The 13356-nt window shown below is 46.1% G+C and overlaps 1 protein-coding gene across 1 annotated transcript in view; it reads left to right on the top strand.

The window, feature by feature from the left end:
* Window positions 1–11763: 11763 nt before the first annotated feature.
* LOC119967688 (G protein-coupled receptor 137Ba-like) overlaps window positions 11764–13356 on the top strand; it is a 51693-nt gene continuing 50100 nt past the window's right edge. Inside the window, exon 1 of the mRNA XM_038800533.1 lies at window positions 11764–12284. Within this exon, the coding sequence (XP_038656461.1) occupies window positions 11937–12284 (348 nt within the window). The 5' untranslated portion in view covers window positions 11764–11936. The remainder of the gene's footprint in view (window positions 12285–13356) is intronic.

Raw genomic sequence — 13356 nt, 5'->3', positions numbered from 1 at the left:
CCACAGGGACCTCACTATTGGGCCCACACAAGATGGCGGCCTAGTGAAGGGATTCCCTGGGAATTCCTCGTATTTCATGCTGTGCGTAAATGATAAGAATTTTAAATTGAAGGTGTTACCAGACTCTGAGCCAATGCGAATAGAAGCAAAATATTACAGATGCTGCAAATCTGAAATAAAAACAAAAAGTGCTGGATAAACTCAGCAGGTTTGGCAGTGTCTATGGAGGGGGAACAATCTAACGGCCACGTTGTGCCCGGTGAGCAGTGGCGTGCAGAGGTCTGGTGATGCCCGGGGCAAATCTTGATTGTATGCCCCAAAGACTCAAGTATAAGGCCTAATATACTGAGAAATATTATGAGAAAGGAAAACATTTTGAATATATAAACACAGATGAAACATGAAATAAACGCTTTATTCGATTTTAATATAAATCAATCAAATTTATTAAGTTCTTTTCCCCAAATGATACCTCCTGTCACAAAACACCTGAGTTACTTCACTTTTTACATCAGCTGTGAGAAATTCTTTTTCAATGCTTATTAAAGCCATGTTGGTCAGTCGCTCCTGTGACATAGAAGACCTCAGATATGTTTTTATTAATTTCAGTTTTGAAAATGACCTTTCACAGCTTGCGACTGAAAATGCGATTGTAAGCAGTAATCTGTATGAAACACACAGCGTCGGAAAGACATCCCTCCCATACTGCAGTAAAGACTCCAGAGCATCTTTAGGATCAGGGGGAACTCTATTCCCTCCAGCTCGAAGGAGCATCACAAAATCAATAATTTTGTCATATAACTGAATTGCAATCACATCATTGTCATAATAATTAGCAAAGTCTGAACATTCCTTTTTTAATTTCTCTCTTTCTTGTTCATCTTCAATCACTCCTGAATTCAAGTTCAGAAGAAAAGAAAATCGGTCACTGAGTCTTTGAAGACGGACACTGCGGTCTTCAATTTCAGTTTTTAATCTGTTCACAATCTCTACCATTACTCTATTCATTTCTTCTTGAGCCGTCAGTCCACTATCTCTTGCTGACTCTCCAGGCATTATTCTTCTTCTCCTTGTTCGTGCAATTGGTATTCCCCAATTTTGACAATATTCATTGGCTAAATCTATTGCATTGTGGATAATTTCGTCATTCTTCAAATTCAAGATATGAATAAGTCCTCTCAGATCACAAGAAGCTTCATGGAACCCCATTTTCGGATCCTGCAAACGTTTTGAGACTTTATCCACTGATGATAAAACTGAGTACCAAAAATTTAATAAAGCTATAAATGGGAACTGTTGAATAGAGTTCAGTAGCGATCCTGCATCAGATTTAGTTTCCCTTGAAAATTCTCCTTCCAGCAGGTGTTGAAGGCTTGCAATAACGTTGTCACACTCTTCGTGGATTACTTGCACAGCATCATGGCTGGAACTCCATCTTGTGTCACACTGTCTTTTCACAGTCCGAGTGACAAATGATTTTAACACTTCCCAACGAGAAGTAGATGAAGAAAAAAAAGTAGAGTTTTTCTAGAATGCCAAAAATGTAACAACAGGTTGCACCTCACTTGCATGGACACAGGACAAATTGAGGCTGTAGTTCTCGCAGTTCACAAACACAGCTTTTGGGTTAACTTCAAGAATTTTTTGTTGAACACCTCCTCTCACTCCAGCCATAACTGCTGCGTTATCATATGCTTGACCACGACAGTCATTCATGGAAATTTTGTCTTCTTCCAATTTTTCCTGAATTTTATTTACCAGGCTGACTGCATCTTTCTTGTTGACTTGAAAAAATCCCAGAAATGTCTCCTTTATTTCTACTTTTCTGTTTTCATCAATATGAACGTAACGCAGAATTTCAGAAACCTGATCTTCATGGGCAATATCTGGAGTTGAATCCAGCATTATGCTAAAATATTTTGCGTCCTTAATTTCGGAAATTATATTTTTCTTGACAGTTTCACCAAGAAGATTGATTATTTCGTTTTGAATTCTGTTGGACAAGTAGGTGACACTTTTTGGTTTCTCTTTCCCTCTCTGCAAGTGTTTTGCTAAGATGTCATCATATTTGGCCAAAAGTCTGATTGTTGCTAGAAAGTTTCCTGTATTTTCACTGACTGTCTCCCCTGGCTCTGATAACCCAGATATTCCTTCTCCTCGATGTCCACGATAGGCCAGATTCTGTTTTGCCAGAAACGATATAACCTCGACAATCCGTTCAGTTATACCTTTCCATCTTTTCTTTTCAGCAGACATTTGCTGTTGAAGTTCAGCATCTATAGTAGTTGAATGATGGAGTCGAACTACAAGGTTCAAGTATTCTCTCATGTGAGCTCTATGAGAAGGGCTTTTCTCATGGTCAGGTATTGTTGGATTTAATTTTCTCCAAGTGGAGAAACCGTCTTCCTTTCCAAAGTTTGACACAGACGACAAATGCTCCTTTGAAAACAAAAAGCAAACAAAACAGTAGCATGCTTTCCGATATGGAGAGTATAACAACCATTTTCTCTCCACAATTTCTCCGTTTGTGGAAACTTTATCAAACCACTGTTTGGAAAATGATCTCCCATCCTTCTCAGCAAATGGACCACTCATTCTGATATCTTTCAGGGCCATGTTGTAATATTGTCATCTTCAAATGATCTGGAGTCGGTTTCTTCAAACAGCGAAAATCGCTTCTTTGCAAAAATATGCAAATATCTTCTTTATTTTCTTCACATGGATCATCATCCTGACAACGAGACTGAGGAGAGAGAGTATTATGTTCTGACCGAGCTGAATCCGTATCAGAAAAATCCTTCTCTGCACCCACATCATCTTTTACTTCTCCAGGTTCTCCTACTTCTTCTTTACTTCTTTTTATCCATGCATTTAATGCCCCTCTTTGATGGGACTCTTCTTCGACTCTGGCCCACTTTTTTTTCCTGTTCTGTGCTCCACTCGGTTGTACACGAAATACTCGTAACATTTCATTTTCTCTCTCAAAAACCGTAAGACGCATGAGAAAATGGGAAGAAAATGGTAAACAATCGGTCAGTTGCAGACGGATAAACCATATTTCATTTCTTTGTTCCTTCGTATCAAATTATTTCACACTGATTCTCCACTGATAATTTTGTGCAATTTATATCATAGACTTGCAAATTAGTGGTATCTGTATTTGAATATTAGCATGTTAAGGAATAAATGTCTCCTATTCCAAGATTAAATGCCAAAGCAGTCCTCTGATCATCCAGGCTTCACTCTTACTACATCCCACGTAAATATTTCATTAAATATCGGCAAAAACCTATAAAAACCGTAGTTGCACCTGTTCTAGAGTTATTCACTGACCTGAGTAGGTAAAAGAACTAATCTAGATGCACAAAAAGCTGAAGAAAAGACGAGTTATGACTCGAGGAAACGCAGGAACGAACAGCCACGTCTGCTTGTTGCTTTTGATGGTTGCACCACGTACATCATGCGCATGTGTGTGGGGGGGATGGGGAGAAGGACCATTTTCTCTAGACAGAAAGGGTACACCATGTTAAAGGAATAAAGGGCTAACAACTGCCTCTGCAGTGTGGTGAGCCTCCAAAATTGATTTATCACCGCTGAAATTTTAAAATTACAATCTTATTTCCTTCTCTGGGGCAGCACGGTGGCCTAGTGGTTAGCACAACCGCCTCACGGAACTGAGGTCCCAGGTTCGATCCCGGCTCTGGGTCAATGTCCGTGTGGAGTTTGCACATTCTCCCCGTGTCTGCGTTGGTTTCACCCCCACAACCCAAAAAATGTGCAGAGTAGGTGGATTGGCCACGCTAAATTGCCCCTTAATTGAAAAAAATAATTGGGTAATCTAAATTTTTTTTTTTTTAAATTTTTTTTAAAATAATTTTTTTTACGGGATCTGTGCCGGGTTCCGGCCGGTTTCCCATCTAACCAGCCAGCTTCCATTGGTGAGTTCTGGATACTGCCGAGATGTGGCAAGGTACCAATTTACACCAATTGAGGCCAAACTCCATATCGTTAACAGGATCCCTATCCAATGGCCTCCCGTGATCAAACTGGTTCCCCAGCGAGCAGTCATGCGGGCACCTTTATCACGTCTATTAAAAAACAGGAAGCAAACGCAATGGCTGCTGAGTGAATCGGAGGATGTAAGCAGACATCTTCGAAATTGGGCATGCAGTCCAGGTCAGGGGGGAGATGGGCCTGGTCAGAGGGATGGGCGCCATGGGTGGAAGGCTGCCCCTGGGCTGGGGGGGTGAGGGGCTCAGTGCCCATGGACCCAACAGGCCACCTCCTGGATTGTGTCTACCCATAACAGGGTCAACTTCAGCTGCTGCCTGCTGGTCCCACTGAACACCCCCAGGACAGAGCCCTGTCTGTGGTAATATAGTGAAGGTCACTTTAACTCCCTCTGACTGTGGCAGCCTCTGGCTGCATAGCTGAAGACTGTGACTACGAAGAAAGTGGCATTGTTAGTTACATGAGCACGTCACAGCCCTCAAGTGGACTCCTATGGTATGTCGCAGGCATGTGTTACTGCCTAGCATCCCAATCAGACTGTGAGGCCTGGACACTTTACCTGTACCCAGAGGCATCAACAGCAAAGAGGCAGCAGCCAACAATCGGACACCCTGGAGCTGGGTTTCGGTGCTGGGGACTACCCGCAACCCGTGGGTGTGTGTGGACCGAGTTGACAACCTGAGCCCGTCCAAGTTATGTTCCCAGCAGGGGTCTGGGGTCCGGGGTCTGGGGCCCAGTGACCCTTGCTGTGGCTGATGGTGCATGTGCAGGGCGGGACCCCCAGTACAACCGGCTGGTTGGATGGCACCCTGAGAGAAGGCAGGGAATGTAAGGATGGGGGAGGCTTGGGGGACTCGAGGGTCGCGGGGTGGAAGCCGGAACTGATTTTCAGGTATGGATGGTATTGTGGACCCTGCAGCAGCTGCCCTCGCGGTTCTGGTGTAAGCCAGGCGGCCAGATGCCGGAGAAGGCGTCAGTAGCAGCTTCTGTGCAGGCTCGAGGAGGCAGCTCATGTTCTGGGGTCCGCCCCACACCCTGAGCCCCTGGCATCTTTCAGGGACACCCAGGATGATGGGTTGACTCTTGGGTGATAAGGGGTACCTGCTGAGGTCCTGGCTAGTGACGCCAGTACGGAGGCCGGAGACCGTTGAGGAGACCCGATATAACGAAGCCCGTGCAGCCACCGATGCTGTCATTGAGCGGTGCATCGAACTGCTGAAAATGAGGTTCTGATGCCTCGACCACTCTGGTAGTGCACTGCAGTATTCTCCCCAGAGTGTCACCTGCTTTGTGGTGGTCTGCTGTGCCCTCCGGAATCTGGCTAAGCAACGTGGTTACGTGCTGGAGATGGAGGAGGAGGGGTATGTGGCCTGTCTGAGGAGGAGGACGAGGAGGGGCCTGAACAGGAGGGGCTGGCAGACGAGCCAGGGGAGGACCTTTGGGAGCAGCTGGTGGATGGAGGATAGGCTGCGGCCAAGGTCCGGCATACCCGGAGGAACAGGGTGGCCCTCATCCTATCACACTTCACATAGGACAAGGCTCTGTCCGTCATTTCACTTCACTTTTCCGCTTCCCATCCATCTTCCCCATCCCTCCCATCCACCTCCCCCCCAATCATTCCCCCGCCCACCGACCCATTCCATTCCCCTTATCTCCGACCACCCTGTTCCACCTTCCCAGGGTCTGTGTAGCATCAGTCCAGGGTGATAGTCCTGTGCTGGCACAGTCAGGGGGTCAATATACAATGTTGGAGGGTGATGATAATCTGTGAGGAAACCTATGCCATAGTCTGACTCCTGTCTTTCTGCAGACAGAGAGCTCACACCCATCACCTGTACATGGTATGCCTTGGGGGGGACCCCCAGATCTAGCACCATTCTGCCAGAGGGCAGAGGTCACCACGGAGTGGGGGGGTTGCATGCCAACCCGCAGTGCAGAATAAAGCGACAGAGGCTTCACACGTCTCGGGTGTAACCTGTTTTAATGATGTACAATCAAAACTCTAACTGTGATCACGGCCCTGGGTCACTGTCCGTGTGGAGTTTGCACATTCTCCCCATGTCTGTGTGGTACTCACTCCCACAAACCAAAGATGGGCAGGGTAGACAGATTGGCCACACTAAATTGTCCCTTAATTGGAAAGAAAATAATTGGGTACTCTAAATTTGCTTTTAAAGAACCCCAATTGTCCCTAGCTACTGATGGTGCCGCCCCCCTCCCTCCCCCCCAGTGCCCTCTCCATGACCTTTGATCTTCTTAACCCTCCAAGCTCTGCCGCTACGTCTAGGTGTGTCCCCAGGATGCACATCAGAGTGGAGGCAGCCTGCTGCTTTTCACGCCCTGTGGCTTTTGATGCTCCTATTGTGCGTCCTCTAGTGGCTTGGGGCCAGAGGGCCCAGGCCAACTTCCCATGGGGGGGGTAAAAATGCTAGGATCCCAAAGAAGGTCCTACAAAAAACAAAATCCGGGGGGGGCTAGCCCTCCCAAACCTACAATTCTACCACTGGGCAGCAACAGCCGAGTGAGTAAGGGGATGGATCCAGGAGCCAGAGGCCGAGTGGGTGCGTGCGGAGGAGGCCTTCTGCATGGGGACCTCCCTCCGGGCCCTCGCCACGGCAGCACTCCCATCCCCACCCAAAAAACACTCCAGCAGCCCAGTGGTGACAGCCACCCTCCAATCCTGGAACCAACTGCGGCAGCAATTTGGCCTGACCAAAATGTCGGACAAGGCTCCCATCTGCAACAACCATAGGTTCACACCAGCACTGACTGACGCCACCTTCAAAAGGTGGAGGCAGGACGGGGGGACACTGACAGTCAGGGACCTATACACGGACGGCAGGATTGCAACACTGGACGAACTGACAGAGAAATTTCGGCTAGCCAGGGGAACGAGCTACGGTACCTGCAGCTCAAAAACTTCTTACGAAAGGAGACAAGGACGCACCCACAACCGTCACGACAGACACTACTGGAAGACCTACTGGACGCAAGTATCCTAGATAAAGGGAACTGTAGCGACATGTGTGACCGACTGGTAGAAAGGGCCGACACCGTACTGGACGCAACAAGAAAGAAATGGGAGGATGACCTGGGGATTGAGATAGGGTGGGGACTCTGGAGCGAAGCACTGCATAGGGTCAACTCCACCTGCACGTGCGCAAGGCTCAGCCTGACGCAACTAAAAGTGGTACAAAGAGCCCACTTAACAAGAAACCGTATGAGTAGGTTCTTCCCGGAGGTGGAGGACAGATGTGAACGGTGCCAAAGAGGCCCGGCCAACCACGCCCACATGTTCTGGTCTTGCCCCAGACTTGTGGAGTACTGGACAGCCTTCTTCGAGGCTATGTGCAAAGTGGTGGGGGGTGAGGGTGGAGCCATGCCCGATAGTGGCGGTCTTCGGGGTTTCAGACCAGCCAGATCTATTCCTGGGGAGGAGGGCATACGCCCTTGCCTTTGCCTCGCTGATCGTCCGCCGTAGAATCCTGTTTGGCTGGCGGTCAGCAGCACCACCCAGAGCTGCAGACTGGCTGTCCGACCTCGCGGAATCTCTCCAAATGCAGAAAATCAAATTCGCCATCCGAGGGTCGGACGACGGCTTCCACAGAACGTGGGAACCATTCATGCAATTGTTCCGGGACCTGTTTGTGGCCAACGAACAAGAGGAAGAATAGTCAGGTGGCCAAGAATCAGGGGAAAATGGACGGGAATCGGGGGAAGGTAGCCGGGGGGGGGGGGGGGGGGGGGGGGGGGGGGGGGGGGTGGGGGTGAGGGCTACGGGTTCGTTATGGGGGTTTGTTCTCATGGTTTAATGCTTATTTCTTTTTCTTGTTAATTTATTGTTTTTGTATTGGAGGGGAGGGGTTACTGTTTTTCTCTGTTGTGATAAAATTTGTTGTTGAAAACTTGAATAAAAATTATTCCAAAAAAAAAGGAAGGACAAAGCTGCAAACGACAGTCTGATGGCAAGCTAAGGCCCAAAACCAAATTGTAAATAAATGCCTATAAACATGTGCCTCAGCCATATTGGGGAATGTAAAATACGTATGCCGGTTAAAGGGGGTGGCCACAGTTGTTATTATGAAGATGCTTGCCTGTAAATATACATGTTAATTTTTGTGTGTTTTTTCTAATAATTTGTAATTTGTTGGATATAAAATATGAAAACTCAATAAAAAACATTTCCAAAAAAAAAACTTCCCGTGGCACATGCCTCGCCATGCCACCATGTTCCACCCGCTGACCTCGAGACACATCATTGCCAGGACGGGGGGCACTTGGTGAGCTGGAAACTACCATTGTTTCCCTGTTGGATGGCTCCGGGAAGGCCTCTGGTGCTCCCTCCTCCCGGACGGTGCCCATAGGCCCTCAGGGTCACTTTGCTTGGAGGTGCTACCTTGACAGTGCAGAAACCCATCAAACCACCAGAGAACCTGCCTCGACTTGGTTAACTCTGCATCTCAACGACAAGGTGCAAATGGCCAAAATGTCAGGCGAAGCAGTGTCTGGGAGTGTCTGCAGCTGCCAGGACGTCGGCCAGTTTTACTGCAGGGATTGTGGTATTGTATTGCTTGTTCAAAGTTTTATAAACGGACCAGTTTATTTGCAAGCTCAACTCAACCTCATTTGTCACTGTGCACAGTTTGTACCTGTTTCAGAATTAAAGCAGTTCCTTTTATTCTCTGCTTTCAAAAGTATTCTGTTTCTTCCGCATAAAGTACTCATTTCACTCATACTAAAGCTGTTATGGGAGCCTAGCTGCTTCCAGATGACATAATTAGACTGTCATGTGTGAATCTGAAGGTTTTTTAAAAAAATAAAGATTACCCAATTATTTTTCCAATTAAGGGGCAATTTAGTGTGGCCATTCCACCTACTCTGCACATTTTTGGGTTGTGGGGGCGAAACCCACGCAGACACGGGGAGAATGTGCAAACTCCACACGGACAGTGACCCAGAGCCGGGATCGAACCTGGGACCTCAGCGCCGTGAGGCAGCTGTGCTAACCACTAGGCCACCGTGCTGCCCTGAATCTGAAGGCAATAGGTTCAGGAGATCCGAATTTTAAAATGTAATTCTTGGGGTGTAGATGTCACTGACAAGATTGGCATTGATTGCCAACCCTAGGTTTGACATCTCGGGGGGACTAACCCAGTAAACCTGATACCAGGGAATACCAGCACACCATGGATTTTGGCCACCCAGTGTAGCTGGTATCAAAGTCCTGAAGCCCATATAAACTGGAAAAAAATGGGTTACCGCCCAGTGACAATGGCCATAAGTAAGGGATTGTAGGTAGGTTATGGCCAGTTTCAATCCAGCACGGACTGATTATTTTCCCAGCTCGCCCCCACATGGCTTTGAATGCTGTGCCTTGCTGATTTTACTCTGAAGCATTTTCTTTAAACATTATTTCGCTTTTTAACTTTACTAGTGTGGCTTCATCACCAGTCCAAGAGCCACTTCAGAGCACGGACAGGAGGCAATCATGTTGATAGAAAAGCTTGCAATCATATACCTTTCAAGACCTCAGAATACCTCAAAGTTTTAATAGTCACTTAAGTGCTTACTTTGAAGTGTAGGCACAGTTGCAAAGCAGAAAGTTGGTACAAGACTGGAGGCTCAGACTATAGATAGGGATGTCAAGCTTCCTTCCCTAAAGGGACATTAGTGGGACAGTTAGGAGTTTACAATGATGCAACAGCCTCACGCTCACTTTTATTCACACTAGTTTTTAAATTTTAGTTCGAAATTTTTCTTTTTAAAAATTTTTCGAGTACCCAATTCATTTTTTCCAATTAAGGGACAATTTAGCGTGGCCAATCCACCTCCCCTGCATATCTTTGAGTTATGGGTTGTGGGGGTAAAACCCAAGCAAACACGGGGAGAATATGCAAACTCCACACGGACAGTGACCCAGAGCCGGGATTGAACTTGGGACCTCAGCACCATGAGGCAGCAGTGCTAACCCACTATGCCACCATGCTGCCCCTTATTTTGAAATTTTTCAACTGAATTCAAATTCTCAAATCTGCTGTGCAGCGATTGCAACTGTCAACCTCTAGATTATTAGTCCAGTAACAGAACCACCTCTCTACTGTATCTCGGGTTGCTAAAGATCAGTTCTGAAAAGCACATTTCTTGAAAACAGCTCTATTCAAATTGAGTAGTATTGAAAGTGCTAATAGTTGGACCCCGACAATTCCCATGATAAAAATATTTTCTTAACAGGTTCAGATAATTTGAAAATGTCTCACAGAAGAATTGTGGGAAGATAGAAATAAAAACAAAATGTCTATAAATACTCGACAGGCTAGGCAGAAGCTGAGGAGCGAAACAGAGAGTTAACGTTTCAGATGACCTTGCAGATTTCCAGCATTCGCAGTATTTTGGTTTTGTCGGAAAGGAAACATTTGCTGAATTTAATACATCAAAAAATGTTGCCTTTACTTGGAACATCTTGAAAGCCCAGATCAGTGGTAATAATTCTTGTGAATTGATCCCTTATTATTTTTGTGGGGGGAGAGATTTCTAAAATCCATACGTCAGAAATTAAAGAATCCCAAACTGTTGTTCTGATTTTTGATTTCCGTTTGTTCAGACCTGATTTTAGCAATACTTTAGCAATATATTTCAAACAAATGTCATAGTGTTAGGTTAGTGGTTCAAGGATAATAAGAACTGGAGGAGGCCACGGCTGATCTGCATCTGAACTCAATTTACCTGCTTTGGTTCTGGAATGATGAATGATTTTGCCCAACAAATATCTGTGGATCCTGAGCCCCCCCCCCCCCCTCTGGTGCACCAGGCCAAGGGTGAGCAAACCCCAGGCCTGGGAGTCCTATTCGTCTTTCCTAATGCAGTGCCAGACTGGAAGCCAGGTGGCATTGTAAATGTGCCAGGCCGACATTGTCAAGGGTGCCAAGCTGGCACTGCCAGGGTGCCCATGTGGCACCAGCAGTGCCAGGGCACCACCCTGCCCAAAGGGCCTGCAACAGTGGGCCTCCGATCCCCTCGGAGACCCGCATAAGTGTCGTTTCATCTGGTCCCCATTTGTGGTGGATGTGATGGGAATGACAGAGAATGATCCGTTGAATGTGGAGGCTGGTGAGCTGGAAGATAAGGACAAGTGGAACCCTATTACGGTGCTGGAAGGGAGGCGAAGGGGTGAGGGCAGAAGAACAGGAAGAAAGAAAGAAGAAAGATCAAGGAGAATCTTCGGCTGGAGATTACTTTGGTGACTTAAAGACCTTCAGATGCCTGTGGATCTTATAGCCCACCGGGGCTCAAGGGGGAAGAGTAAATAGGCAATTGTCTATTTACGTTGTTTCTCCAGAAACTGTTGATGGTAAAACAATGCTTATACCTTATATTTGACAGATAACACTGTGATTGTACTTGGTTTTGATAGCTGTACAATTACCAAATAGAATAGGGGCATGTTTCCAATCTGTTCATAGCTGATATATTTGACGAGGGGAAACAGAATAAAATCATGACAGATGAGTAAGAGTGTAAACTTCAATTTAAACAGTTCCAAAATTTAACCCAAATTGTTTTCAGCTCCTCATTATAAACAGTTTAGAGGTTGGCTGAGCACAGCCCGAGGGATCTTCATATTGAGTACAGCCTATACTGTTACGTATTTACATTGTCAATGCATGCCCAGCCTGTGTGGCTTTGCCAAAGACGTGAGTGCACTCTAAGCGTAAGCACGGATGCTTTAGGACTGCCCTGAAATGGGCAGCTTTCGGTTTCCTGCCAAGTGCTGACAAAGCCTCAGATTTAATGAATCATTCTGGTTTGGTCATGTGCTACAGCTGGCCCTCTCCAGCTGCAACAGCAGGAAGTTGAGACTTTAATTCGGCCGATGAAATGAAACAAATCTCCTGGCTGGATGGAGGACTAAGAACGAAGTAAAGGATATGGAGGGCAAGGAAATGCCCCTCCCGACCCTGTCTCCTGCTGTCCCTGCCTTTGTGAAGCTGGGGCTGACTGTCGCTTACACTGTTTTCTACTCCTTGCTTTTTGTGTTTGTGTATGTACAGCTCTGGCTTATTCTGCACTACAGACACAAGAGGTTCAGTTACCAGACGGTGTTTCTCTTCCTCTGTCTGCTCTGGGCCGCTCTCAGGACAATCCTTTTCTCATTTTATTTCAAAGACTTTGTGCAGGCTAACTCATTTGGCCCCTTTGCTTTTTGGTTACTTTATTGTTTTCCAGTTTGCCTCCAGTTCTTCACCTTAAGCTTGATGAATCTCTACTTCACCCAGGTGAGTACAGATATCTTTCTTTTCTGGTCTGCAAAAGAATGCCTGTTGTCGAAATATATATTTTTTTAAAGATTGCTCTTTGAGGTTAATCTGGTAAACTGGAAAAAAAAAGACGAAAGTTGGTTTTCAATTTTATTTTCTCCCTCCCCTCGTTGGAAATTTTCAGAAGTGTCGCATTCCTGTGAATCGGTTTGTGGGAAGATTTGTAACTGGTCAAGAAGCAATACGTATCTAGTTAGCAGTATAAAAGTTGGGAATCAGGCAAAGGGAGGTGTGATTGAATGACAAGGCCTGCAACATATTGAAAAATAAGATGGTATCTGAAAAAGAAAGACTTGCATTGCTATAGCACCTTCTATGGTGTCAGTTTATACATTTTACAGCCATTGAAGTACTTCTGAAGTGCCCTCGCAGTTATAATGTTGGAAATGCTGAAGCGAGGGGCCCAGGTTTAATTCCCAGCTTGGGTCACTGTCTGTGCGGAGTCTTCATGTTCTCCCCGTGTCTGAATGGGTTTCCTTTGGGTGCTTCGGTTTCCTCTCACAAGTCCTGAAAGACGTGCTGTTAGGTGAATTGGACATTCTGAATTCTCCCTCCAAGTACCCGAACAAGCGCTGGAACGTGGCAACTAGGGGATTTTGACAGTAACTTCATTAATGTAATAATAATAATAGCTTATTGTCACAAGTAGGCTTCAATGGTTACTGTGAAAAATCCCTAGTCGCCACATTCCAGCCCCAGTTCGGGGAGGCTGGTACGGGAATTGAACCTGCGCTGCTGGCATTGTTCTGCATTACAAGTCAGCTGTTTAGCCCACTGTGCTAAACCAGCCCCTATAAGCCTACTTGTGCCAATAAAGATTATTAAAAGATTATAAAATTTGCACAAGAACAAGCTCCCACAAACAGCAATGAAATAAATGATGAGATCTTGTTGAGTGACGTAGGGAGAACTCTCCTCAGCTTCATGGGATCTTTTACCTGAGAGGGCATGTGAAATCGCTGTTTAACATCTCACCTGAAAGTGGAATGAAAGTCTGGAGTAGGTTAAAGAGGAAAGCCTCAGGAGTGGG

This window comes from Scyliorhinus canicula, chromosome 6 (genome assembly GCF_902713615.1).
Source record: "Scyliorhinus canicula chromosome 6, sScyCan1.1, whole genome shotgun sequence".
Lineage (NCBI taxonomy): Eukaryota > Metazoa > Chordata > Chondrichthyes > Carcharhiniformes > Scyliorhinidae > Scyliorhinus > Scyliorhinus canicula.
Note: the sequence above shows the minus strand (reverse complement) of the source record. Positions and strands in the feature narration are given on the sequence as shown.